The following is a 26,165-nucleotide window of genomic DNA, read 5'->3' on the forward strand; positions in this document are numbered from 1 at the left end:
AAAAATACACTGTAGAGTAATTGATCAACAATCAAGGGTAATGGGATCCCAAGAATTAAGCCCAAAAAAATAAGGAAATTAGAAATTTTGTGTTTTCACCTTCAACAAACTGAAATATCAAAAAATGTAAGTCATGAAAGTTTATTTGCTAGCATATTTTATAAAGTGCCGTTTGGTATAAAATTATATAATCAAGTAGTAAAAAGCTAGTCTGTAAGTCTTTTACAGTTTTTTAATCATGAAATTTCTTACCGCCTGCTTCTTTTGTGTCTCTAATGCTTTCACCAACAGTATATGCTGACGTCTTCTTTCTCTATCCTGTTAAGAACATTATAATGTTAATACTGATCTGATAACTAAACATAGGAAGAATTATCTTTTGCAATAAAGTGCCCTTCCACTAGATGTGAAATTAGATAAAGCTTTCCCAAATGTATGTCTTTTGGTTGATGTGACATATATATATATATATATATTAGGCACACACCAAATGTGTTTATTTACCACCTTAGTAAAGGACATAACTCTAAAACTAGATGTCAAATATCAAAACTTAGCAAAAGGCCAAGAAGTTAAGTTTTAAATACAGATCCTTTCCCCCTATAACCCCTTTTTTTCTAGAAGAAATTGGGTGGATGACAGTAAAAGATTGAGCCAGTGTCACAGGGTATTGCAAGGTGACATTTACAAGATAACAAATTTCAGAGAGCTCTTCTTCATAGTTTCTGAGAACAATGTGATGAACAGACATGGGTCAAACAGTATATTCATCTCCTTCCCATCTGGGGTGTTGTAATAAGTTAAAAGGTATATCAAATTTTACCGTATTAACTTGTTCTTTCATCAATAAAGCCTGCTGCCTTTTCATTTCTCTATCCTACAAAAAAGTCAACTATTATTAACAATCATTATTGCTTTTTAAAAATTCAAAGTAAATAAAATCCAAACTGACATTACATTATATAACCATTTAACAATTTGATATACATTGTACTTAAAAGAGTTGTATTTTCTAATGTTCCAGGAAAATTAATGAGTTGATCATGATCAAACATTTTAAAAATTTCAATTACTATAGTTTTACTAAAATCAAAATTTACATAATTACATTGAAACATACAAAATATAATGTTACAAGTAAAGCTAAAGGGACTTTGCAGGTCTGCATCCCTAATGATACAAATCTAGCAAGATTATACAAGGAATTCAGCAATATTTTTGATTGACAAGAACCTTTAAATGATCAACTGTGACAAAATCTGATCTCAAATTGATCTAGCAGGTCTTTTCAAATGTTTATTTCCATCACACTCAAATATTAAAACAGTTATCAGTCAGTCATCACTTAAAAACCTAAAAGCCTCCAATGCAGTTCTTAATGATATGCTTAATAGCTCTGATATATATAAACTCAGATCTTCAAATAGTGCATATTAACTATACAACTTCTTCATTTTCAATATTGGTTCATATCTTTTACAGAGCATTCAATACACTTCCTATACATTCAATGAAAAAATACAAATTGAAAGAGTACCATGGCAGTATCAATCCACTGACAAGTTTCCAATAGACACTGGTCATCTATAAACAATGTTCATTAAAACCAACAGTCCAGACTTCAAAGACACAAGCAATGACAACGAAAGCCTGATTCTGGTTTTTATTAAGTATAAATTTTGGCTTTTTGGTACTATGAAACTTGGTTCATACAGTTGCTCTGACAATTCATGTTGTATGACACTACATGTATTACAAATGTAAAATTTTTACAAAGGATATTGATTAGTGTGAGATAAAATCTCTTTTGTATCTTGTCTAAATTTCATTTCATAAATCATTATCTTTGGCAATAAATCTAGAACTTGCTTGTAGCTAGGTGGGTAGAGGTTAATACTAGTAGACTAATTAACTCTATTAGGTAAAATGTGGAGTGTTTGATTTCGATCTCTTTGTAAGCTCTGCTAACTTGATAAGGTTGATCAAATCGCAGGCACTTATTTACAGGATATTGATATCGTATTTGTCATTGTTTGCACTGAATACTAAATCCTCCATTTTAACTGGATACGTTATCTTAATATTTGTGTTTTTTTCCAGTTCCAATAGTAAAATTAGGGTAGAAATTTTGAAAATTTTATAATTTGTGTAAACAAAGATAAATACAATATCAATTGCCTGTATGCAAGAGCATGTGGAACAAATCAAAATACATAGTACAAGAATATCTGATTAAGAAAGAGATATATTTTAGGATAATTGCTTACATATACATTCATTATATTACAGCCTCATCAAGTTCATTTTTATCCTAGAAAATCACCTTGAGCATATGAATATTAGTTTTTCTTAATCAAGAACAAAAAAGAACAACCTTATTTGCAAATGACAGGAAAAGGGCATTTTAGATAAACAGGTGGAAATGTTTAGTTGGCCTAAAATATATATGTCTCTCCTTCATCTATAGCAAGCAAAAATTTCACTCTATGAGAAGAAAGGTACAACAAACAAGTAAAACTGGAAAGGTATTGGTAAAATGTATAATGAAGGGGATTTTAACAGTTGCAGAGGTTTTACACAATTAATGATACGAGAGGGTAGCAGATTGGTCCCATGAACAATTTTAACCTATAGTGCACTGGAAAGGTCTTATGGCAGTCCAGATTATATATGGTCCTTTGGAACAGTCAGCTAAAATTCTTAGATTTTTCAGCCCTAATGTATAGATTGTCCTGCAGTATTTGGTACAATTTTTAATAGTATAATTTCCCAGAGTTAAACCCTTTGAACCATTGTCATGGTCAGGAAGAGAATAAATGGTTTGACATAAAACAAAATTACAATAAAGGTCAAGGTCAGAGGTCATCTTCATTTGTATATGTCTGATTGTCTGGAAGATCCACACCCATGTGAAAATATCAAAAGTCTGTGTACATAAGGATAAAAAGTTCTGGAAGGTAAACAGAGGTTAATGTCAAGGCACATGAAGGTCATGATAATATTTAATACTGACTTATGGTTATTCATCTTCAAGCCATATTAAAAGATAAAAAAAATTGGCCCATAGAAAATGAGAAGAAATACAACTAAAACAAATGTCTCCTTTTGTCGAATGAGAGACATAATTTTTTTTACAATGTAGTAATATAGGAAGGATTTCTGGAGAACAGATCATGCACTAGTTCAGATGAAAATAATATAGCTGTAATATAAACTGAATATAGTACTTGATTTATTAATGAAAATAATAAAAAGTACTACACCCTTAGTAATAATACAATAATAAGCCTGCTACAGAAAGAATATATATATTAATGATGTCCAAGCCATAGATTATACAGAAAGTTTATATGCAAATTAAAAAACAAGAATGAAGCTATGATTGTCAAAGTAAAACAGAGAGTTAGCATACAGATAAATACATGGCACCACTTACTCTCTCCATATGATACCACAGTAAATTGGTCTGGAAATTATAACATAAATAATGACATATATTGTTAAAAAATAGGGAATATCAGAAAACAAAAAATGATAACAAGACAGTTATTGAGTCATCATGAACAGGATTTCAAAGCTCAATCAAGTCCCAGCATTTTATACTACATCAAGCTTACTGCAGCCTGATGTTCACTTTTGTTTTTAGTAAATAACATGCATTGATAAGGTTTTTCCAACAAGTATATCATGATTCAACAAATACATAAACACAGGTGACTTGATGTCAATTCCAACCCATCTAAATACTTGTGCAATATATTACATAAAAATGCATCCTAACATTGTGATTACTGAATTTGGCCATATGATATCAGTTGTCTTTTACTCAAAACTAAAATTGCCAAATCAGGGTATAGATTATAGAGTATATAAATATAGTATATGTCAATACACTTGATTAACAGCGCCTGGTGATGTTTCATAGCCTGACCTTCATCAGAGGCAGAATGGTAGGAGGCCTCTGACGAAGGTCCCTTTTGGACTGAAACCGGTCAGGCTATGAAACATCACCAGGCACTGTTAATTATGTGTATTGGCATATACTATATTTTTATGCTTTCATATTTTCCCAGCTGATTCACATAATTAATATGGCTTCTACTAACGAAAGCAACATTTGGAGCTTATGTGTTTAGAGACTTCTTATGTCAGTATAGTATAGATTATAGAGTACTTTAAGCAAGAAGTAAGAGAAAAACTCACTTTCACAATGTTGGTTCTTGAAATTGTAGGGGGTACCCTTATTTTTGTTCAAATACTTTAATTTACCTTTAATATATGCAATTATAATTCAAAATTTCATTATATAAGCTGATAAATATCAAAATTAAATGCTTCATATTAAGATACCCTTTCTTTTCATAGCATTGCATTATGATGTGTAAACTACAAAACATAATTTGTTTTTCATTCAGATTTGGTGTTTCATACTGCTGCATGTGTTTTGTTTTAACTACCAAAGATATATTGACACTGACTTAAAACCATGGGAAACAAAGCTGTGTGGTTGTTCAAAAGAATGTTATCTTGTAACAAGAGAAAATTGTGGGCTGTTATAAAATAGTGCTGTAAGTTAGTACATAAATCTGTGATGTGAAATCTATAATTTTTGACATGTGTGCTCCCAGACATTCATATAAAGACACAAAGAAACATATATACAATGTATATGTAAAATATCTAACCTCTAATATCTGTTGAGCTCTTAATTCACGCTCCATTCTCATTTGTTCATGTCTCTGAAGTTTTTCTTGTTCTTTCAACAATCTAAGCTGTTCCTGTTGTTTCCTTTTTTCTAAAGCTGTTAAACAAATAGAAAATAATTCAATTCCAATAATCAGTATCCAAATGATATGTAATATTATCAACACTAAAAACACTTTCTCCTCTACATTATCTACAGTATTTTGGAACAACACTTTCTTCCATAAATGGTGGTTTTAGTAGAGAATTGGAATGGTCTCAATAGTGTGTATGCATGTGCTTGCTTCAAGTAGGAATGAATATATATGTAATCTCTAGCTAAAACAAAACACATTATCTTAAAACCAGTATTTTCTACTTCTCTGCTAAACAAGCAGCACATGATGTTTTGGAAAAGAGCACAGATTCATTCAGAATGATACGTCCAGTTTTGTTTGTGTGTATTTCTATTTCTATACTTCAGCATTTTCTGTACAGATTTTTATTTTATTATTTCTATATAACTTATTGTATTCCATTATATATAAAATTAACTTTGTATCCAGTAATGCTCAACAATTATGACTAGTGCTCTAACAACCTTTAACTAATTTTAAATTGTGACAGAGCTTAAATGTTGATAGGGATTGGGTATAAGCTAAGTTTGGAGTGTTAAAACAAATCTTTGATAAGCTATGTTCTTTTGCAGTACAGTTTCACTTCCTTGACAGTTATGAGTTACCTAATTTGTATACTGCACAAGTATTACTTAATAATTCATATAAATATAACTGCATATGACCTTGACATGATTGGAATGACTATACAATATGGGTTGAAATTTTAAAAACCAGAAAAGACTTTTAAGAATAAAATAACAAAAACTGAACAATTGATCTATGGCCTAAAGATTTATTTAAATTCAAACATTGAGATCCCCCAGTTTTATATCTATCCATTGGTGTGATAGTACCATCATAACTATGTTAATCTTGTCTAACTTTATGCACAAAGTGAAATTTATCAATCACTTTCTCAGAAAAATTTGGTTGGATATATAGCAGTTTGAAAAACACTAATTTTGATAACTGAAAAGCTTAATATTTCCTTAACAATACAACGTAATTAAAAAGTTTAGCTGATTTTCCAAGGTTATCTCCCTGTAGTGTTAGGTACCACCTTAAGGTTTTTGTAATAGCTATGGTTTGAGGACAAGTTTGTCCTAATTTCAAAATCTCTCCAATTTAGAGAATTACTATTTGTTCATTTTTCCTTAAAAATTTCCGTTTCATATGTTATAGTACAATATAATTGTTTCATATACAAAAACATATACAAAACTTTGACCATCTGACTCAAACAGGCTTTGAAAAGTATACACAACAATTCATGCAACATCACTGTAATAGTTATAATAAAATTACTGTAATAGTTATTTAAGGAATGACTGTAATATTTTTTCTGTCTATGAAGAAATAACATAAAAAATGTGGTGCACACTGAATAACGCGCGTAGCGGGGTTATTTAATAGTGTGCACCACATTTTTTATGTTATCTCGAATAGACAGAAAAAATATTACAGCCATTTCTTATAATTTAATTCTAAATTCCATTTTAAACCGTAGAAAAACATGAAAAAACGTTGATGACGTCACGGTCACATGACTAAATTCTGTCTATGGGCTCATAACAAAATAACGTCAGCCAATCGGAAGACGCATTACATCCAAAATTAAATTATAATAAAATCAGTAATAGTTATAATAAAATTCTAAGGATGTTCACTACTCAGATAATCAGTTCCTTTGTCCAGGTAGTGATTTTTAAAAAATTATAAAAGCCTTGGGTTTTTTTCACAGTTAAATGTATGAAAAATCTACAGAGTATCATTTTTCTTCAACTTTTTAAGTTGCATTATTATATACTCTCAATGTTTAACAAGCCTTTTATAAGGTTGTTACAAAGTTTTTGTTATTTTAAAACAGAGGAGCCAACATCCTTCATGCCACAATTAAAACCTTAATCATGCATGGTTATGTTTGTGATTTACATGTACATACAGTCTATGAAGCTTCAAAGTCAAGTATTACAAATGAAACACATTTTTGACATTTGTACATACAAATGATACACATTTGTACATTCAAATTTAATATGGGATATTTGTTTGACAAATTCTGCATCTTTTGGAAAAGACTGAATTTCTCCATTTTGCTGAAGACATCCCCAGTCTTGAATTTTGACTCATATGTGAGCATTAGTCTGTATGCCTATCTGTTGGCATTTGAACATGTGACATTGCAATATATGCAATTGTAATGTTAGTTTCAAATTTAATGACAACAAATTTGCATACCTTTCATATGCTTGATACTATGAGCCATATCCTTGAGACGCTGTTTTTCTGATGTCTTCTGAAGCCTATACTCTGCTGCCTTCTTTGCCATATCTTGAAAAGAATGACTTCATTCATTTGAAGGTATTTTTTTCTACTTGTACTTTTTACACAAAGATTCAAAGGATTTAGTAACAATGAATTCATCTGGTTTATTATTATTATTATTATTATCATTACATGTATCTATGACTATAGCTCTCCAAGTATATTTCTTCAAACCACATACACATTTAGCTTTGTAGACTAATTGATTTTTCATGGACTTCACCTCATGTGAAAGCCCTAGAGCCAAAAGGTTGCATTTTGTTATTGTTAAAAGCATCTAGACTCATGCATGCAAGTAAAGTCATGTGTAGCAGTCTTGGACCAAAATACAATTTCTTCAATATATCCATACCATTTAATGGGAAAACAAACCTTTCCCAGATGTAATGTCATTTGCCAGTAATATATTAAGCAAGACATTACAACATGAAACAGACATAAATATAACAATATGTAGAATGATTGATGTGTTTTTGATGAAGGAAAAAGGCTTTTACAGCAACACACTTACCCTGCTGTTCAACTTTCTTTTTAAATTTTTGTTCCATCATTTGTTTAGCTAACAAAATTTGTTTATTCTGTTTCTCTGATTTCTTCCTTCCTCTTTGTTCCTTAAGTTTTCTTAGTTTCTGTCTTTTACTTTCAATGAGAGTCATTCTTTGAACAATTTCTGCCTGTGATAATTTAACTATCTCCTATAATGTATAGACATGCTGTGATAATTTAACTATCTCCTATAATGTATAGACATCTTTTCTAACGTACTAGGATCAGGTTTGAAAAAAAACATTTTCATTGCATCTTTTACTTTCACCTCTTTTATTAGGTAAAATATACAGAGCAGAGGCTTGTTTTTATCTTTCAAGTGAACCTGAGTTTATTTTTAGTCTCAGAGGTTCAAATTCTTCAATCTTGTAGTACTTTTCTTATATAGATACATCATGACATTTATGAATTACTATTGATTTGGGACCAACAAATGTGATATGTTTTCTTTGAGATTGATACTTACATTTTCTTCTCCTCTTTGTTCATAGAATTCACCAACATTTACTCTAGTACAGAAAGAAAAATTTTCCCTCCCAAGGTTGGTGATCACATGTTTGTCAATATACTGAAAATAAACATCAACTGCATATAAAATGAAATAGGAGATTTCTGAGTTATTTACCTAACCAGAAAGTTTGTCAAGTATTTCACCTTCATGACATCATGTAAAGGATAAAGGGGCACAGCTGTATCTCTGCACTATTATGGTATTTCAAGCATCTTCAGAATTTGTCATTATGCAGAATAATCTAGAAATGTTCCATGGGTACATAATTACAATTCCATACTGCCTGCAGTGCTGATTAACAATTATTAAAATTAATTTGCCTTATACTTTGTGCTTTATTATTAGCATGAATTTTTTAGTACTTCATTCTTATATTTTTATAATTTTATGACAATTTCATAAATCACAAGTGTACTCACTCTCATTACATCTGGAATTGTTTTCATTTTTTTGCCACAAGGGGCAAAGTAAAGAACTTCTCCTATAAACCCTCTCTTTCCAATGGCAAGTATTGTGGTTGATCGTTTCCAGCCTCTTTCTAAAGGTACCTTTAATTCTCTTTCATCTGTCTGAACTCTTGGTCTTTTACTAGTTGAACTCGATCCATCATAATCTGAAAATTGTTTTAAATGTTGTAACTAAAATATACTAAAAAACATAGCATTTCAAGAAATTAAAATTAAATGTAGTGGTATAGCTTTAGTTTCTTCATGCAAAATAATATGAATATGGGCAATTAGTAAGTGTGTTTATTACATTATTCCTTAACTTCAAAACATTGGTAAGATAAAGGTTAGGTTTTCAACAATGGTCAGTAGTTTTTAAAAGAGGACATGATCTTTCCTATATTTTTTCTATGGAAAATTATTTTCACTAATGAGTTTAGGCTGTCTTGAAGATGGTCATTATTTTTATACTAATTTCTTATATGTCTTTTGGATAGCATGAAGCCACAGACATTAGCTTTATTTGACATCCATTCATACTTGGTCCATTTGACCATCCATCCTTATTTCATAACTGCTGTAATTGAACTGAGATGACAGCTTGAAGTCCAAATTTCAATCATGGTACATATATATGTGCTTGTCCACTATACTGAACTTACTAAATGTCAAAATGGAAAATAATATCAGGTAGGAATGGGAGTAATATGGTTGCCACTGACAAAGATATATAATTACATCAAAATGCATCCGTCAAAGTCAAATCAGAGTTCAACACATAACATTGAAATTGTTCATACTCAGCAGTGGTGGTTAAACCATTACTTTAATTCTATAATTAACCATTTTCCCTTCTTCATATAAAACTTAAATAATCATATGTAAAAAAAACACTATCAAAACATATTTCTAGAAAAATCTTTGATGTAAACTTCAATGAAGTAGGTCTTCCTGAAACCTATTATTCTATCAAAAGATTTACAAACATTACAAAACATGACAAACTAAAATGCAAAAAAAAAAAAAAAAACTTATAAAAGTTCAGCCTTACAAGAAAATGCTAATATGCTATTTCCTGTGACCTGCGGTACTTAATTTGTATTAATATAAAAACAAGATGGCGTTGAACTGCCAATGAGACAACTCTCAACCAGAGATCAAATAACAGAGAAGTTACCTTCTATAGGTCACTGTGTACAGACTTCAACAATTAGCTAAACCAATACTGTATAGTAAGCTATAAAAGGTTATAAAGCTCACCTTCAGACATTTCATCAGCACTCCTTTTCATTGCTAGATTTGATGTGTCACTCTCTTCATTTCTGTCTTCTGAATCATACTCAATAGCCTGAGATCTGTCACTATCACTTGAATCATCCTCATCACATGTTGTATTTTGCTCTGATTCAGTTCTTATTCGTGTAAATATGTTTTCATCACTTTTGTTATCTTGTTCGACCTCTGTCCGAATTTTATTGAACAACGATTCTGCAAATAACTTTGATCTTTCTGTGGGTGATGGCACTGGAGGAGACATTGCTGCATCACTGTGTTTGTGACTTGGTGATCCAATATCCATTGACAGATTGGTTGGTGAATCTACACGTTTTCTGGTTGGAGATCCTAGTTTTGATATGTGATTGTGAGATTGAGATCCTGATTTAGTTTTGTGAGAAGACTGTTGTTTATGAGAAGGTGATGTCATTGTTTGTCTACCAGTAGGGGAAGACAACCTGGGTTTGACAGTTTGTGATGCACCATTATTGTCTGAAGAAGGTAACTTGGATGCTGCTTTTAATTTATCAATAGAAGCCTGAAAAAAATTGAAAATACAGTGGTTTCAGTTGACACTTGTTATCATTGATGCATATTAAGCCTTGACTGTGTATGGGTTTGCCTGTTGCAGATCCTCCTCAGAGGTATCTTATCACATATCTTAAATTCTGTATTTTGTTAATTTCATCTCTGTTAAGGTTCTAGGCTTTTAAAAGCATGAAGAAGCCAAAAAACAACATGAAAATGTATTTGAAGGCCAGCTTGAAGGTTTTTTAGGACTATGACAGCCATCTTGCACGCAAAACCCCCATGGGCATTTTTAAAAGTTGGTAGTTATGTATTTCATCTTAGCAGAGATGAAAAGTGCAAATAATTCTCAAAGAATTTGTGTATCTTAGAAAAGTATGTGTTTTAAACTATAATTCTTTAAAATATGATGGTTTTACCTGTAGGCTTTTGGATTTTGGTTTAAATGTACCAGAAGTTGACTGGCTTTCAACCTGTTCACTTGATAATGGTTTACCAAGATTAGCATGAGCTTCTAACAACTGATTAATTTTAGCTGAAGTTTCCATGTCCTTTAGTTCTTGAGCTTTTTTAAACATTTTGAGCTGAATCTGTTGTTCTTTAAGATTAGCCTCAAACTGTTTCTTTAGTTCTTCCTGTTGTTGTTTATATTCCTGTCAAAAAAGACAGGTTCCAAACATTACATATAGCACTGTTATTGTCTGACAATCAAAATTATAAATTAGGCTTACTGTATATCTTAACACGACTGTTCTAAGTAAAACAGCTTCTCTCAATCCCATTCTTCACTAAAGATCTCAAAATTTATAGGAGTATCTTAAAGAGCTCTCTCAAAAGAAACTTGATTAAAACATTAGCTTCGACCTCAAATATTTATTGTCATATAAACTCATAACAAAAGTTTGTGACAAATTATATAAACATACACAGAATACATTTCACAAACGAAACCATATAAAAACATTAGCATTGGTAAAGGATTGTTACTTACTAAGTAGAACTGCTATGAATGTGGTAACAGGAGTCATTAATTCAGGGTTTTTTTACGGTACAGATGTATATCATATACTTATACATTTGTATATATCAAGGTTCAAAAAGGCTCAGTTGTCAATTTTGCTTGAATTTGAGCCAAATTCCTAGCTAGCTACATATTTACTGTCAAATGCCAGCAAACAATGTTATCCCTCAATGCAATAAATGTAAACATGTTGTTGTATTATTTGTTTGTCAAAAGCATGTTTCTGGATTAACGTTCAACAAGAAGAGTTAAACCCAAACAACCTGCATCTTCATTGGTTACCCTGCTTAATACCACCAAAGTAAATCGCTCTATATTACAATATAACTCAGTCTTATAATTTGCTTTATTTGTATTGTGTTTGAACAATAAAGCGTCATGATGCTTTGAATTGAGTCTTAATTTTTACCATATAGGGCTAAAAATAGTAGAAAATTATGTTCAACGTAGAACTTGTATCTGTCAAGTATGCTTTACTACAGTATTGTGTTCATATTTGCTTTAAATATACACATGTTTTACTTATACTATATGCAGGGTCCATTATAGTGTTTTATACTGTTTGCCTCTAATAATATAGTGTACATGTACCCTTAAACTGATTGTTCCAGTAACCCTCTTTAGCTCAACAATTGAAACAGTATACATGGTATATCTGATACATATTTTATCAGTAATACATTTACCTGAATTTCTTCTAATGCGATTCCCTCTTTAGAATTAGACTTAGGTGGTCTCCCCCTTCCTCTCTTCATAGGCTGAAGTATAGATGGCGTTGTACTTTGAGTAGGTTTACTTTGGACTCTCTGACGAATCTGGTCAGCAATCAGCTTCTTTTTCAGGCCATCAATATGAATTGTTGAGCCTGCATTCTGTTTTGAATCAAAGAGTGAAATTAGTCTAAAAATGTTCTCATCGTTTGTTTTTAAATAAACAATGCATGCTCTGTTTCTTTAGAGTAAAATTTATCTACTGTGTAAAATTATCTTAGATTGCTCATAAAAAGTATTGCTTAATCATTCCAAGAATACTTGTAATGAGAATAGTATGTTTAAATCTATTATTGCATCAAGTTTACTGTAGATTCATTTATTTTTGTGGGTGTCAATTTTCATGGTTTCAGGAAAACCTACATATTCATGGATATTTGATTTTCGTCGTTTTGGCACTCATTCCTTTAGAAAATTTGTAACTCATTGATCATTTAAATTTGTGGTTCATGTGTACCCACAAAATCCACGAAAAATTGGTATGCAACTAATATTAATGAATTCAAAGTAACTAAAATTTATTAAAACAATTGGTTGCTTCCTTACTTTTGATTTGTCTTCTCCTTTAACATTGGAACCATCATCACTTAGATAAGAACTACAAGAACTGATGTCAGACTGACAGTCATTATCTACCACACCATTCTCTTTCTGAAATATTGTATATAAAACAAAATTAAAACTCATACATTATCTTTTACATTTTTAAGCCAATCTGTGAATCTTCTCAGGAAATATGTATTCCAATTTGGTTCTTATCAAATGATAACATATAATTTTGTTAATAACTAAAGTTTTTCAGGGTCTTTTCTTGCTCTCATCTGGCATTTACCTGAAACAAAATTTTTAACATAAGAAATATTCAAGTAGATTGAGGGCTTAAATTAAAGCTGTACAATTTATTTTAATAATTTGTCAAAATGTAGTTTATATAACTCCTTTAAAAAAAACCTGAATAAAAAATATTATGATTTACAAAACTTTTTATCAAGCCATAGATTTTGAAAATTTGTCATATTTTCCATAAAGTATATACATGTTGAGCACTTGTCCAACTAAATGAGCATAAAAAGCATCACATTTTAAAAATAAATTGAGTTACTCCCCTTTGACTTCCATAACTATTTGCATAGAAATTTTTAACTTTGTTTAACAAGACACATGCTTTCCCTTGAGGCATATTGTATTTAATAGTTTTCCTAGTGATACTTCAAATTTTGATACTATAATAATAAATGCATAAATTCAAAATTTCACAATCAAAGATAAAACAAGTGAAACTGCGAGCTACTGCTCACTGATGATACCCCCGCCGCAAGTGGATAATATTAATAGTGTAAAAATATGGAAGTGTTCGGTAAACAGGAAGTTGTCGAGTGATGAATCTGAAAACGCATCACACGGTATAGCTGACTTATAAAAATCCTGAAACCAAATTTCAGAAATCCTTGTATTGTAGTTCCTGAGAAAAATGTGACGAAAATTTTTAACTTGGTTATCATGTGTAAAATCATACAAGTGTTCGGTAAACAGGAAGTTGTCGAGTGATGAATCTGAAAACGCATCACACGGTATACCTGACTTATATAAATCCTGAAACCAAATTTCAGAAATCCTTGTATTGTAGTTCCTGAGAAAAATGTGACGAAAATTTTCAACTTGGCTATCATGTGTAAAATCATACAAGTGTTCGGTAAACAGGAAGTTGTCGAGTGATGAATCTGAAAATGCATCACACGGTATAGCTGACTTATATAAATCCTGAAACCAAATTTCAAAAATCCTTGTATTGTAGTTCCTGAGAAAAATGTGACGAAAATTTTCAACTTGGCTATCATGTGTAAAATCAGACAAGTGTTCGGTAAACAGGAAGTTGTCAAGTGATGAATCTGAAAACGCATCACACGGTATGGCTGACATATATAAATGTTGATACCAAATTACAGAAAGGGTGGATGTGTAGTTCCTGAGAAAAATGTGACGAAAGTTTCATGGGACGGACTGACTGACGGACTGACGGACGGACTGATGGACGGACTGACGGACGGACTGACAGACAGAGGTAAAACAGTATACCCCCCCTTTTTTAAAGCGGGGGTATAATTACAGCCCTTCTTACATTTGCTCTAGTCTAAATTAAATATGTTACTGCATCAAAAACAACTTGAGTTTAAGTATTGGTGCTCATGAAGTAGTGCAGAATTGACATATCTCTAATTTAACTACCAGCCTGACGATAATTCACACAAAGTTTACTTTGAAAATCCAAAAACTTAATTGTAATTTTAAATGTACATGTACATTTGAAACCAAATCAGATTTGCAACTTTAATTTCCTACCAAAACCTGTTAAAACTCATTCAATACACGCAATTATTTTCAACAAGTTTGGAAAAAAAAATAAGTTGCTAGTAGTGCAGATTCATTTATTTTCTGGGATACCAATTTTCAAGGATTGAAGAAAACTTGTTCTTTCGTGGATATTTAAATTCATGGTTTAGTTATAACAAGGAATTCCACGAATATTGGTATTCCACTAATAATAATGAATCCACAGTAATATACTGTTGTATAACTATCATTGTTGCTATCTGATATTTTGATGTGTTTTTATTGTTAGCAATACCTGCTTATTTGTTGATAAATTCAGAGGAGATTTGACTGGTTGAGATACTGTTGAGGTTCTAGAAGAAGAGTGTGATGATGACACACTTGATCCATTGGTCTTAGTTGATGAGTCAGTTTTGGGAGGTCGTCCCGTTGATTTCTTAACTTTTCCTGACAAGAGGCTGACTCCTGTTGATCCAGCTACTACTGGTGTTGTCACTGTTTTCCTACTGATACTGTTTGAACAACTTGATGTTGTAGTAGTTGCTATGGTAGTTGTAGCCTTGGTGATGGTATTTTTATGTGACACTGTTTTAGGAGATGATTTTTGTTGAGGTGATCGCATGGATGCTGAACTATACAAACTGTGGTATGCAGATGCTGTGGAAAATGAGAAAACCAAAACATTAATATACATATCTATGTCAATAAAATACCTTTTAAGAATGCAAATTTCAAACCTATATTATATTAAATACAAATATTATATATAAATATTCACAATTTATAAATATCTCAGAAAATATATGTCTTCTTTTTTTTTTCAGATTTCATTAGTATTTTTATTGTATTATTCAAAATTATCAGTCAAAAGGCGTTCTACAAGGGTCACCAGTCCTTAACCTTGATTTGATACCTAAATTATTGATATATATTCTTCGCAAACACATATTTACACCTTTGCTTAGGAGCTATTTTGTTTTAAATATGTTATACTTTATGCTATGTTAATCCTGAGCTAATGGTGCTACATTTCAAAACGTCTACATTAATTATTTGCCCTATACATAAGTAATTTTTGACCATGTTATCTAACATTTATTTTGATTTGCCCCTTGGTTGCCTAAATGTTGTTTTTTTTTTCATGCTTCAATATTGTTGTTATAGCTAGAATGTGACAGTCAATGCTTGATTTCTTTGCCAGATTTATTGTATTGACATTACTCCATGACATAAAAAAGAAGATGTGGTATGATTGCCAATGAGACAACTGACTTTGTTCTTGATTTCACAGGTGTGGCCTGATCCTCAGTTTGCTAAGAATTCCACCAAAAGCTGTGTTAGGGGCCATCTTGAAATTGTAGTGAGGTTTTTTGCTCCATATTGAAGCAAAAGATCTTAATATTTGTGTGATTGAGATCTTTTATTGGTGATTATTATTTTGCTATTTACAGTTTCTTTACTAAGTGTCAAACATTATGTTTCAAAGGTTGAAAAGTTAGATCATTAGTCCTACATTTTAATTCATATTGTGGTTTGCCTAAAAACTTAAATCCAAAGGAACAAAAAATGATGTCATAAGAGTGAGAAGTGTTTTCAAATAGAGCTGCGCTTCCAATTGTTATTTAAGTAAGACTTTGAAATTACAACTGTATAAGAAATACATAGGAGCAAAAAGTAAACAGTTGACTCATAATAAAGTCAAACTTGAGTTATAAACTGAAAAAGCTATAGCACATGCCTAAAAATATTTGAAACATTTCTGAACTTGTGACTTTAAACAAATATTTTGATAAAAACCAAAATCCAGCAACATTTAAGCAAACTGCAATGAACAGTAAAGCACTATTTACAATACATTTATTCCATGATAGCCAATAAACAACCATGCACTTTTAAAGCTCATAACAAACATATGCTTTAATAAAGAAATGTTCTGCACACAATTATGAGAATTGATGAATCAATTTTTTTTTAAATATTAAGCAGTACGTATGCATGTCAGTCATGAAACTATGAACAAGACAGTTTGGTTATTTGTTTCATAATGAATGCATACTGGTAGACAGACTACTGTAAAAATCTGCATATTTCAAGTATATTTTCATGTATCATAAAAATAGTCCTTTGCAAAATAGTTTCCAAAAATTGATACATCATGCAAAGTCTTAAACAACATCAACAGTACAACCCTTACATGTGCCATCCTGCACAGTACTGATAGTTGCAGTAGGAGTGGGGATAGTTATACTCAAAGGAAGGCCATTACAAGCCAGGTCCAGATTTAATGGTGGTGCTGCTAATATGGTACTCAGAGTTCCTGAAAATTTAAAACCCCATGAAAAAATGCACAAAGAGAATTTTTTTAATATGAAGCATATAATTTTTTAAAAAAGATGGCTATAGTCACTGCTATACTGTCCTTCAATCAAACATGTTTCCTAGCAGAAGACTGTTGCAAATGTATGAAATTTCAGTGTTTAGACAATCCTCATCATGATACGATTGTTTGTAATCATGTGTAGGACCAAACACTAGGCCATTTTGATTAGACAATTTTACTAGGAATTCTGGTATTTTGATATTTATTAGCATATGGTACTGTATTAAGGTAAAATGTTAAATTGTTTTTAATATTGAGTAGTTACGTAACACAGTGTCCATTTCAATTTGACAAAGCTTGCAAGAGCAGTGATATTGTTGTCTTTTTTCAAAACTACCTCTACCGTTTTTTATTGGGAAAAATGCATATTTTTTATTGAAATTGGGAAATATTATTCTAAACACATCTCCGATTTTTTGCTGACCTTTGCTATCTTTTTTGCACTGTTTTTTTTTCATGTATATTTTGGTTGTCAGACATTTTCAACCCGGAAGGTACTTTTCGGAGAGGGAAAGAAACAGTTCTAAGCAATGATGGTACTTAATGCATTGAAAACCACATGTGTTACAAACACCATGATGATTCTGATCAGAAAACCGGATCTCAAAAGTGCTTTATAATATCAAAATAATAACATGAATACGATATTTACAAACATTACTACCAATGCCATCACTGTTTGGGGAAAATGTAGACCTTTTTGGGAGGAATTTTAAGCCATTTTTTTTAGTAATTGGGAATTTTCTCTAGGGGAAAAGGCCGAATTTCGGCTGTTATTTGAGGCAAACAATATCACTGAAGAGTTATAGACCTTTCATTAGACATTGCCTACTATAAGACAATGACACTCTTAGATCTTTTGTATAACAATAATTGGTCACTATTCAGTGTGCCTTCACATGAAAATCTAGTGTAATGCCAAAAATTTTCACAACAGTACCTACAATTTCAAAATGACCAGATACCATGGAAATTACAAGGAATACAAAGCTCTAAACGGGGTAATAATATATATTTTTGGAATCTTTGTACAGCTATCTATTCTCGAAATTTTCACAATACATTTTCAGCTGCAGTGAACTTACGATTTAGGTGCAGCAGTTTAGCTTTTTTTTCTGGTCAAAAAGAATATTTTCGTTTTAACAGACTGTCACTGGATGTCAGATAGAAAAATTGGGCACAGGACGTTTCCACTGTTTTACCTGTAAAACGATAGGACATTTGCGCTTCAAATACTATGGACATTTGCGCTTTAAATTTTGATTCACCTGTATTAATTTGACCAGACATTTGCGCTGTTAACCTATAGTCGTCTACCTGTAATTTTAATGCAAAGTAATCATTACGTTAATAAATTTAACTTATATTTGTCATTAGTACGACAAATGGTCCAAAATCCTTCCATGCCCACTATAATGAACAGTTCTACTTGACTCATCCTGCTATATTTTTATCTTTTTGAAGAGAATCCTTGAACAACAGTCAGTGAATTACATTAAGATTCGTTACATTGATGAACAGGCACCTGAGAAAGATAAAATTAATTATTATTTGAAATATGGACAAAATACCAGGCAAAACTGATAATAAGACCTTAATTTGTTCACTCCTTGGGCTTCAGTTATCAAGCTAAACTGACCTGTAATGACTTTTCTTTTTTTTTTTCTTTATATTTATTATAATGTTTACTTTTAGCTGTAAATAAACTTTAAAACATTTGAAAATGTGCTATAAAACAATTTTTAATCATAAAGAACAATATGATTTTAATTCTTGAAGGTCAGACATGCCGGTCCCAAGCCCGTATAAAAGGGGCGGAAAGTCAAAAAAAACAAATTTTGCAAAAGCGCAAATGTCCTTTATAAAAAGCGCAAATTTCCAAAATAAAAAGCGCAAATGTCCTATGAAAAAGCGCAAACGTCCCACGCCGGAAAAATTGACAGACAGGACAAAGCAGTACATGAACACTACTTTCTTTCTCTCTAATTTACCAATAATAGTCAACATAAACTAGTGACAAAGGTTTTACCTGAAGAAGTCACCAATGAGGATGGATAATGGCCCATTAAGCCATCAAACAATGAAGTAACTGGAAAGGCTGGATGTCCCATCAGAAATGCACCAGGAATGTGGGCAAGATGGGCAGCATATGGAAGTCCAAAAGGAGACACACCTGCAATAAATAAAATATATTTCACGTTCTACAAACAGTAATCCTTATAATATAATTGAAAAACAAACAACATCTACCCCAAATCCTGTTTGGATGACATTTTATTCAAATCTGATTTGTAAAAGTAACAAACTAATAAAGATTAATATATTTTCATTCCCATGACATATGCATGATGTTTTTAAAGGTGCCAAAATCGATCATCAAGTTTCACTGAATTTACTGTTATTTTAAATTCATACATTTTTTGTTTACATTTTAAAATGCATTAGTATAGGAATAAAAGTATCATAGTAGATGATTTATCCCCATCATTTGGGACTTGACCATCAATTAATTCATGTTAATAGAAAATTTTAAAAAAAACTTACAGATAAAAATTTTAATTCCTAATTCTAAAACTCATTACTTCTTGTAAACAATCATGTCAATCACATTTTATTAAAAGATCCTATCTTGGCTCATATTCACAAAACAGTCAATAAATTCTGAAACTTTTTCAACTCTCTTTAAAGTCTTACCCAAGAGATTAGCAGCTGCATTTTCAAACAAATTATTCCTTGTTGGGCTTCCAGGATCATCTTTCTCACCCTTATCCATGTTGACAAAATAATGTCTTTCTTTCAATTCTGAAAAGACAAAAAAAATCATCAGTACAAATAAAAATGTTACATATACATCCTATAATAGTCCAGTCAATCTAGCAAAAATTTGACCCTTACCTTGAAGTAATTGCATCAGAAGATTTTTAAGTTTCAATCTTAAGCATTGTATCCCAAATACACACAGAAAAAAAGACCCATAAAATCTAACTTGAGGAAAACTAAACTATCATATATTACATGAATTTTAAGAAAATCAACCAAAACCTGACAAAAAAAAATCGAGGAGATCCACGCGTAGCCTCTGGCTGTTGGCAATCCTCTTTAAATAAATAAAGAATTAAATTAAAAAAAGACTCATTTTTGCAGAGTTATCTCCCTTTCCAATGTTACTTTCCATTAGAAATTAAAAATGCAAAATTGGAGTTTACCTCAAGTTAGATTTTATGGGAATTTTTTCTGTGTATACTTGGGGATTAATGCTTTAGATTAATACAAAAACAGTTTCTGTTGCAACTAGTTTGAGGTTCAAGATTCCAAACTTAGTCTCTGTTTGACTGGACTAAGTACAAGTGTATAATTGTATACATAAAAACCACACTATATTGTTGTATTCCTCATTTATGCTAATTAACTGTAATAACTCAAATGAACTGAAATAATTCAAACGTCAGTTCTAAATTAAATATATGAGTGCAAAAATTAAGACTAATCATATTGACAGCTGTTTAAATTGTATACAACACAACTATTTCAATCTATATATGCTGCATGGAATCCAAATGATTTCACCTGATCAGGCATTATATTATTATGCATAATTTAGTTTAACTATTTTTTTAAATAAGAAAATATATGATCACGAAAATTAAAGATTAAAATAATGGAGATTTTATAACTATAGTTCAAATTAGAACTGGAGTTATCTCCCCTGGTGAATCTGATTCAATAGATAATTTTATAAGCTTCTTTAGTCAAGTTCTCAGTGTTTAGATTCCATTGTGTCAATTAGATATTGTCGGAATCTTCTTCAGGACACTGTTTTATTGATTTCATGAAGAAAGATTTCTATAATTGTCATAACACTTGCACAATGAGTGGCTAAGACATATCGTAGAATGGATTTTCTAACTTTACAATAATTGATGTCAAGAAATATTTTTGTACTTGATTCTGAGAATAATTTTTCTGCATTCTCGACTTTATTCAACCTGTATTTTGTCCTATTCTAAGTGTGTTAACTGTTAAAAATTTAGTGTAAATTGAGGAAAATGATCTCTTGACAAATAACAATACAATTAATATATATAATAAGTCCTGAAAAAAAATAGAATAAGGAAAAATTATCTTATCACTAAAATCTTTTTTAAAAAATCTTCTGCATAAAGAAAAGATGAATACTGTATGCTAAGCAAGTTCAAAAGTGTTGACATCTGAGTTATAGTTTAACATGAAGAACATGAATTCACAGCAAACTACAAAACTTCTTTGTTCATGTAACTGTGACACTTTATATTGAAACCTGTATCTTTAACACTGGTCTATTACCTTCTTGCCTCAGTAAATGAAGAAGAGAAAAAGACACCAGTTTATTTCAAAAATTTAAATCTTTTGTGACCTCTATAATTGAAGTATAAAGCAAAATTTTACAAATACAATCTGACAGAGACATATAAATACATATACATTTAGTATACATGTCTCTGAATCTGATTAAAGATATAAAGTCTTCCAATAAATTTAAAATAGACTATAATACAAAACACTTAAAATTAGTGTAAAATCATTTACAAACATAGATATTAAGAGGTTTTACTTTGGAGTTCAGTTCATATTTATTGATTAAAATGTGACTCATTATTCACATTTAAATAGTGATGATAAAACTACTGTATGAACATTATACTTAAATATTTATTATTGAAAAATTCTTTTTTACTTTTTACCTTAGAAAGTTGGCTTGCTGCTATTACCTATACATTAATTTGGTTTGATAAGTGCTCAACACAATAAACTATTGAAACAGAGATATGTCCTGCTTTTATATAATTTTATCATAATGCAAATGTTGAAATAAAAATGGCAAGACTTCAGGCCCGTAGCCAGGAATTTCCAAGGGGGGTTATTTGGACTCATGAACTCGACTTTAACAGTCACAATTTGAACAAAGCGTTGACTTTAACAGTGCTAATTTGGTTTCAAGGGAGGGTTCAGGGGGGGTCGTCCGAACCCCCCCCCCCCCCCATGGCTAAGGGTATGGACTTACTTTAACATGCTAAATATTCAAATTCAATAAACCACTACTGAAGGTGACAGCCAAAAAATGTCCCCAGAAAAGAGAAATTCCAATGCAAATATAACTGCATAACAGATACCATTGACTTGTCTTAAGTGCTTGCCTTAAAACTGACCCAAACATGGTCTTCAACATGTAAACTAAACAAAAGTTTCAAGGTCAATATAGAATAATATTGGGCAGGGCCATATAATCTCCATGGAAAATTGGATGTGCAAATGCTTATACAATTGCATATACCAACTTTCATTGACTTACAATTAGTGGTCAATCTTAAACTGGCCTAAACACTAACTTTTATCATGTAAACTATGTAATAGTTTCAAGGATGCATATGTTTATTTTTTACCAAGAGTTGTGAATGCCCCCTGGTAGTTATGCTTTGTTATTTATTTTTATTTTTATTATTTTTTTCAGAAAAGAAAAAAAAAATTGGCCAATCATAATACAGAATTACATCTGAAAGCCATGTTTTTCATCAAATCATAAGAAAATGATAATGAATAATTTATATGGGACCTTTTATTGATTATATCCTGCCAAGTTTAGTCCTAATGTTACAATTGCAGAAAATCTGTAAGTTAGCAAACAGCTGACAGATAATGCAAGCAGTGTCATCTATGGCCAACACTAGCATTGTTAGACAGAGAAGCAAAAAGAAGCTGGACACCTCTGTCACCTGGATGTTGACAATCACCTTTTGAGGACATTTATGCAAGTTGTTAATTGATCCCACATCTTTGATTACAAGAGGCATGACCTTCATGATAACTTGAACTAACAGTGATGCATAAAATAAGGTCAAATCATCCTACTTTAGTAACCTGTACTACCTAAATACACTTTTTTTTTCGTTTACATGTTGACAAGATTCTATTTGTTGAAATAGAATTTTGATAAAAACTTGAATCAGGACAGTGTGTAATAGGTAAAAATCACAGTCATTCCTGTTGCTTACTTATATATAGAAATCAATTGTTCATCAACCGTACCTACAAACAATCTTATTACAGTACATATAAGGTTACAAGCTTTAGTGAAAACATGAACCAACAAAAGTGAAGCTTAAAAGGGATATTAATACATTTGAATCAACTTTAAAATAATAGTCATTCTCCATTTTGTTGAGAAAAACAGTTATGAACATATACATATATTTCAAAAATCCTGACATTTTGGAGATAGATTTCATTCAAAACTTCACAGAGTAAAACAGTGAAGCTGGCAGGCCAACAAGATGAATCTTATGAATTCCCCAATAATACACATCAACAGTGTAAGAAATAGGTTTGCAGGTGCAAACATCCCTAGTGAGAAATATATTTCAAAAGTTTTTCATTTTAAAGTTTTGTACATGATAACAATACATACTTCAGTGTAGAAAGGATGATGAGGTATCAACACATTAACTGGTTCTATAGCTCTATGTTAATTCAGTCAAAAGAAAAATTAACATTGATGAAAGAAAATGCACACAAAAAATCAAATACATTCCATCAACTACAGCTTGATAATGTTTAAAATATATTTAGATTCTTGCCAATTATACAATGTACAATGTACAAAATCAATTATTTTTACAGAGATAAAATGATTTTCTACATAACAGAATAATATGATGGCCTCTCTCACTCAGGTGTATCCACATTTTCTCTTTAAATTCAAACAATTGATCTATTTTATTCTTTGTCAATAATAAAGGTAAAATTCCAGTTAATCACATTCTTGATGAAAACTAAAAAAAAAGTTCACATTGTATAGATTATTTAGTAAAACCACTTTAATACATGTGTGTAGAGATATGTGGTTTATGTGAATAAACAAAACAACCAATTCAGATTCTGTAGTTCCTTCCTGCTCTTCTGGTAGAATAGTTCCAAATTATTCTTAAATTATAGACAAGCTAATGACTTATATGTGCCCATTTTTTTTAAAGCATATATATATATATATATCAGGTGCCTGAATCAACAACTGGCAGTTTTAACATTTTATGCATAATATGATGTGTATATGTGGATTAAATTCATAACTTTTAGCTATTATTTGATATAAAATCAGAAAACCTCATCAATTAACTGCTGGTTTATCTAGGAACATGTACGGAAACCTAAATATAATGGACCATGGAGAAGTTCTGGTTCTAATGAACTATGGTGAATAGTTAGTTGTCTTATTGGAAATCGTACATCTCCTTAATTTTACATGTACCATGAATTCTAAAGAAATCTGTATGTTACAATTTTTTCATAAGTTAAAATCTAGGGTCAAATCAACAATTAAGATGTCTTGGGCTGCCACATTGACCAGTGGCAGATCCAGAAATTTTTATAAGTGGGGGCCCACTGACTGACGGCCTGCTTGAGTCATGCTTCAGTGATTCCCTATATAAGCAACCAATGTTTTTCCCAAAAAGGGGGGGCCCGGGCCCCCTGGCCCCCCAAAATCCGCAGCTGGATCCCAGATGAAATAAAATAACACCTACCTCAAAAATGATCCAAATTTGATTATTTTTGCAGAATTTTGTTTTATCTTAAATTCATACATTTTAACAAGCTCACTTACACTGTTGCATCATTTCTGTTTAATGTTTTTATAGAATAGGAATAACAGCTAGTGCTGTAGTTGAAGAGTTACTGTTTTCAATTGGGGATTTGACAGTGGCAATTCCTTACATCAGTACTGTTATTTCTTAAATGATGACATATAAATTAGCTGTTTCAGAATCTAGGGTTTGTGGTTAAACCCCCAAAAAATGTAAAGTGTTTTATGCAAAAAATAGTATTATCCCATTTTTTAGGGCATATATATATCAGGTGTCTGAATCAACAACTGTAGAAGTTCTAACATTCTATACATAATATGATATGTGGATTATAAAGGTCTTTACTGCTATTACTTGATATAAAATCAGAAATCTTCAAGCAATTTATGTTGACGTCAGTTCTTATTTAAATACAGTTCTGCATTATAAGATGATTTTAAAAAAGCATATAAAAAAGACATCTAAATATAGATTTGTATAGAATGATATTGAGATAATTGAAAAACCATTGCTTTTTGTCCATTTGCCTAATACATAGTACTTAAATTTGTTTGTGATTTTCTAAGCTTATTATTTTCCAAACATCTAACAATCCAATATGATAGTAAATGAACGACATCATAGTTACAACTTGATCAATTTTCTCACTCAAGACCAGCTCATCTTTAAGCTTAGTAACGAAAAATGGAGGAAAAAAGTGTGATCAATTATACTTTTCATGGAACAAGAATATCTGATATATCTCTCTATGACAAATTAATCAATGGCAGTGTTGCTTTTCAACAATTGTCTGGATAAGATGTAGCAGAACCAAGTTTATAATGTTTTTAAAATTAATATGCAGTGAATAGTGATTTACAAATAAGTTAAATGTATTCTACATGACATGATCAGTAGATATTGTTCTACAACAAACCCCTAAGGGTACCAAAGTTATTTCAATATAAATGATTTGAATTAAGCAACTTTTCTACAAGTAAATTTGGCCTACATGTTCAATTGCATAAACTCAAGGTGCATCATGTTAATTCTTTTTCCTGGGGTAGAATACCCATAGATTTTCCTCTCATTATTTACGTCCAGAAAAGTAACATAACTGTGAAAAAAATCACATGTAGAAGGTAAAAATATGGCCAGATATTCTATCTTTACCAGTTATTTCCACCAAGATTCTGTTATTAAATAAATAAACTTTCTTCATAGATTGAATAGACAAAAATTCCACACAATTCCTGTTTTCAAGCATCTTAGTATAAGTGGCCACACTTATTTATATTATCACCTATTTCTATGATTGCAGGTGAAAGAGATTTATTTACCTGTGACAGGTGGTCAAAACATTCAAAAGATAACCTGGTGTTTTACATGTTAGTTTGTTATCATGTTAATTTCATTGACAACTTAGGATTACTGAACCTTATTTCTTTTGTTGTTACATACAATGACATACTGACATTACCAATGGAGTAATATGTAAAATTTCATGAAGATTTCAATTCTCTTTTTTTTTATTTTCTTTATTTTTCTATTTTTGCAGGACTTTTTAATATTACTTCCATGTTACAACATAGAAGGAAATGGAATGACTGAATGGTGATATTTAATGTTTAGTTG

The 26,165-nt window shown here is 30.9% G+C and overlaps 1 protein-coding gene across 11 annotated transcripts in view; it reads right to left on the minus strand.

Moving 5' to 3' along the window:
• LOC143063671 (bromodomain adjacent to zinc finger domain protein 2B-like) overlaps positions 1–26,165 on the minus strand; it is a 60,659-nt gene that overhangs the window by 25,925 nt on the left and 8,569 nt on the right. For 4 of the 11 annotated variants that reach the window (XM_076235963.1, XM_076235965.1, XM_076235962.1 and 1 more), the window contains exons 3-18: positions 19,630–19,737; positions 18,965–19,108; positions 16,750–16,872; positions 14,851–15,212; positions 12,771–12,875; positions 12,141–12,326; positions 10,853–11,086; positions 9,891–10,443; positions 8,604–8,797; positions 8,140–8,241; positions 7,639–7,822; positions 7,041–7,133; positions 4,686–4,801; positions 3,437–3,466; positions 824–877; positions 253–318 (exon numbers count right to left, since the gene is read on the minus strand). In XM_076235963.1, coding sequence (XP_076092078.1) covers positions 253–318; positions 824–877; positions 3,437–3,466; positions 4,686–4,801; positions 7,041–7,133; positions 7,639–7,822; positions 8,140–8,241; positions 8,604–8,797; positions 9,891–10,443; positions 10,853–11,086; positions 12,141–12,326; positions 12,771–12,875; positions 14,851–15,212; positions 16,750–16,872; positions 18,965–19,108; positions 19,630–19,708 — 2,625 coding nt within the window. In that variant the 5' untranslated portion in view covers positions 19,709–19,737. Of the gene's footprint in view, positions 1–252; positions 319–823; positions 878–3,436; positions 3,467–4,685; positions 4,802–7,040; positions 7,134–7,638; positions 7,823–8,139; positions 8,242–8,603; positions 8,798–9,890; positions 10,444–10,852; positions 11,087–12,140; positions 12,327–12,770; positions 12,876–14,850; positions 15,213–16,749; positions 16,873–18,964; positions 19,109–19,629; positions 19,738–25,703; positions 25,768–26,165 lie in introns of those variants that run through there. The other 7 variants (XM_076235956.1, XM_076235955.1, XM_076235957.1 and 4 more) reach the window with 6 other exon arrangements.

The sequence above is a fragment of the Mytilus galloprovincialis genome, chromosome 2, assembly GCF_965363235.1.
Source record: "Mytilus galloprovincialis chromosome 2, xbMytGall1.hap1.1, whole genome shotgun sequence".
Lineage (NCBI taxonomy): Eukaryota > Metazoa > Mollusca > Bivalvia > Mytilida > Mytilidae > Mytilus > Mytilus galloprovincialis.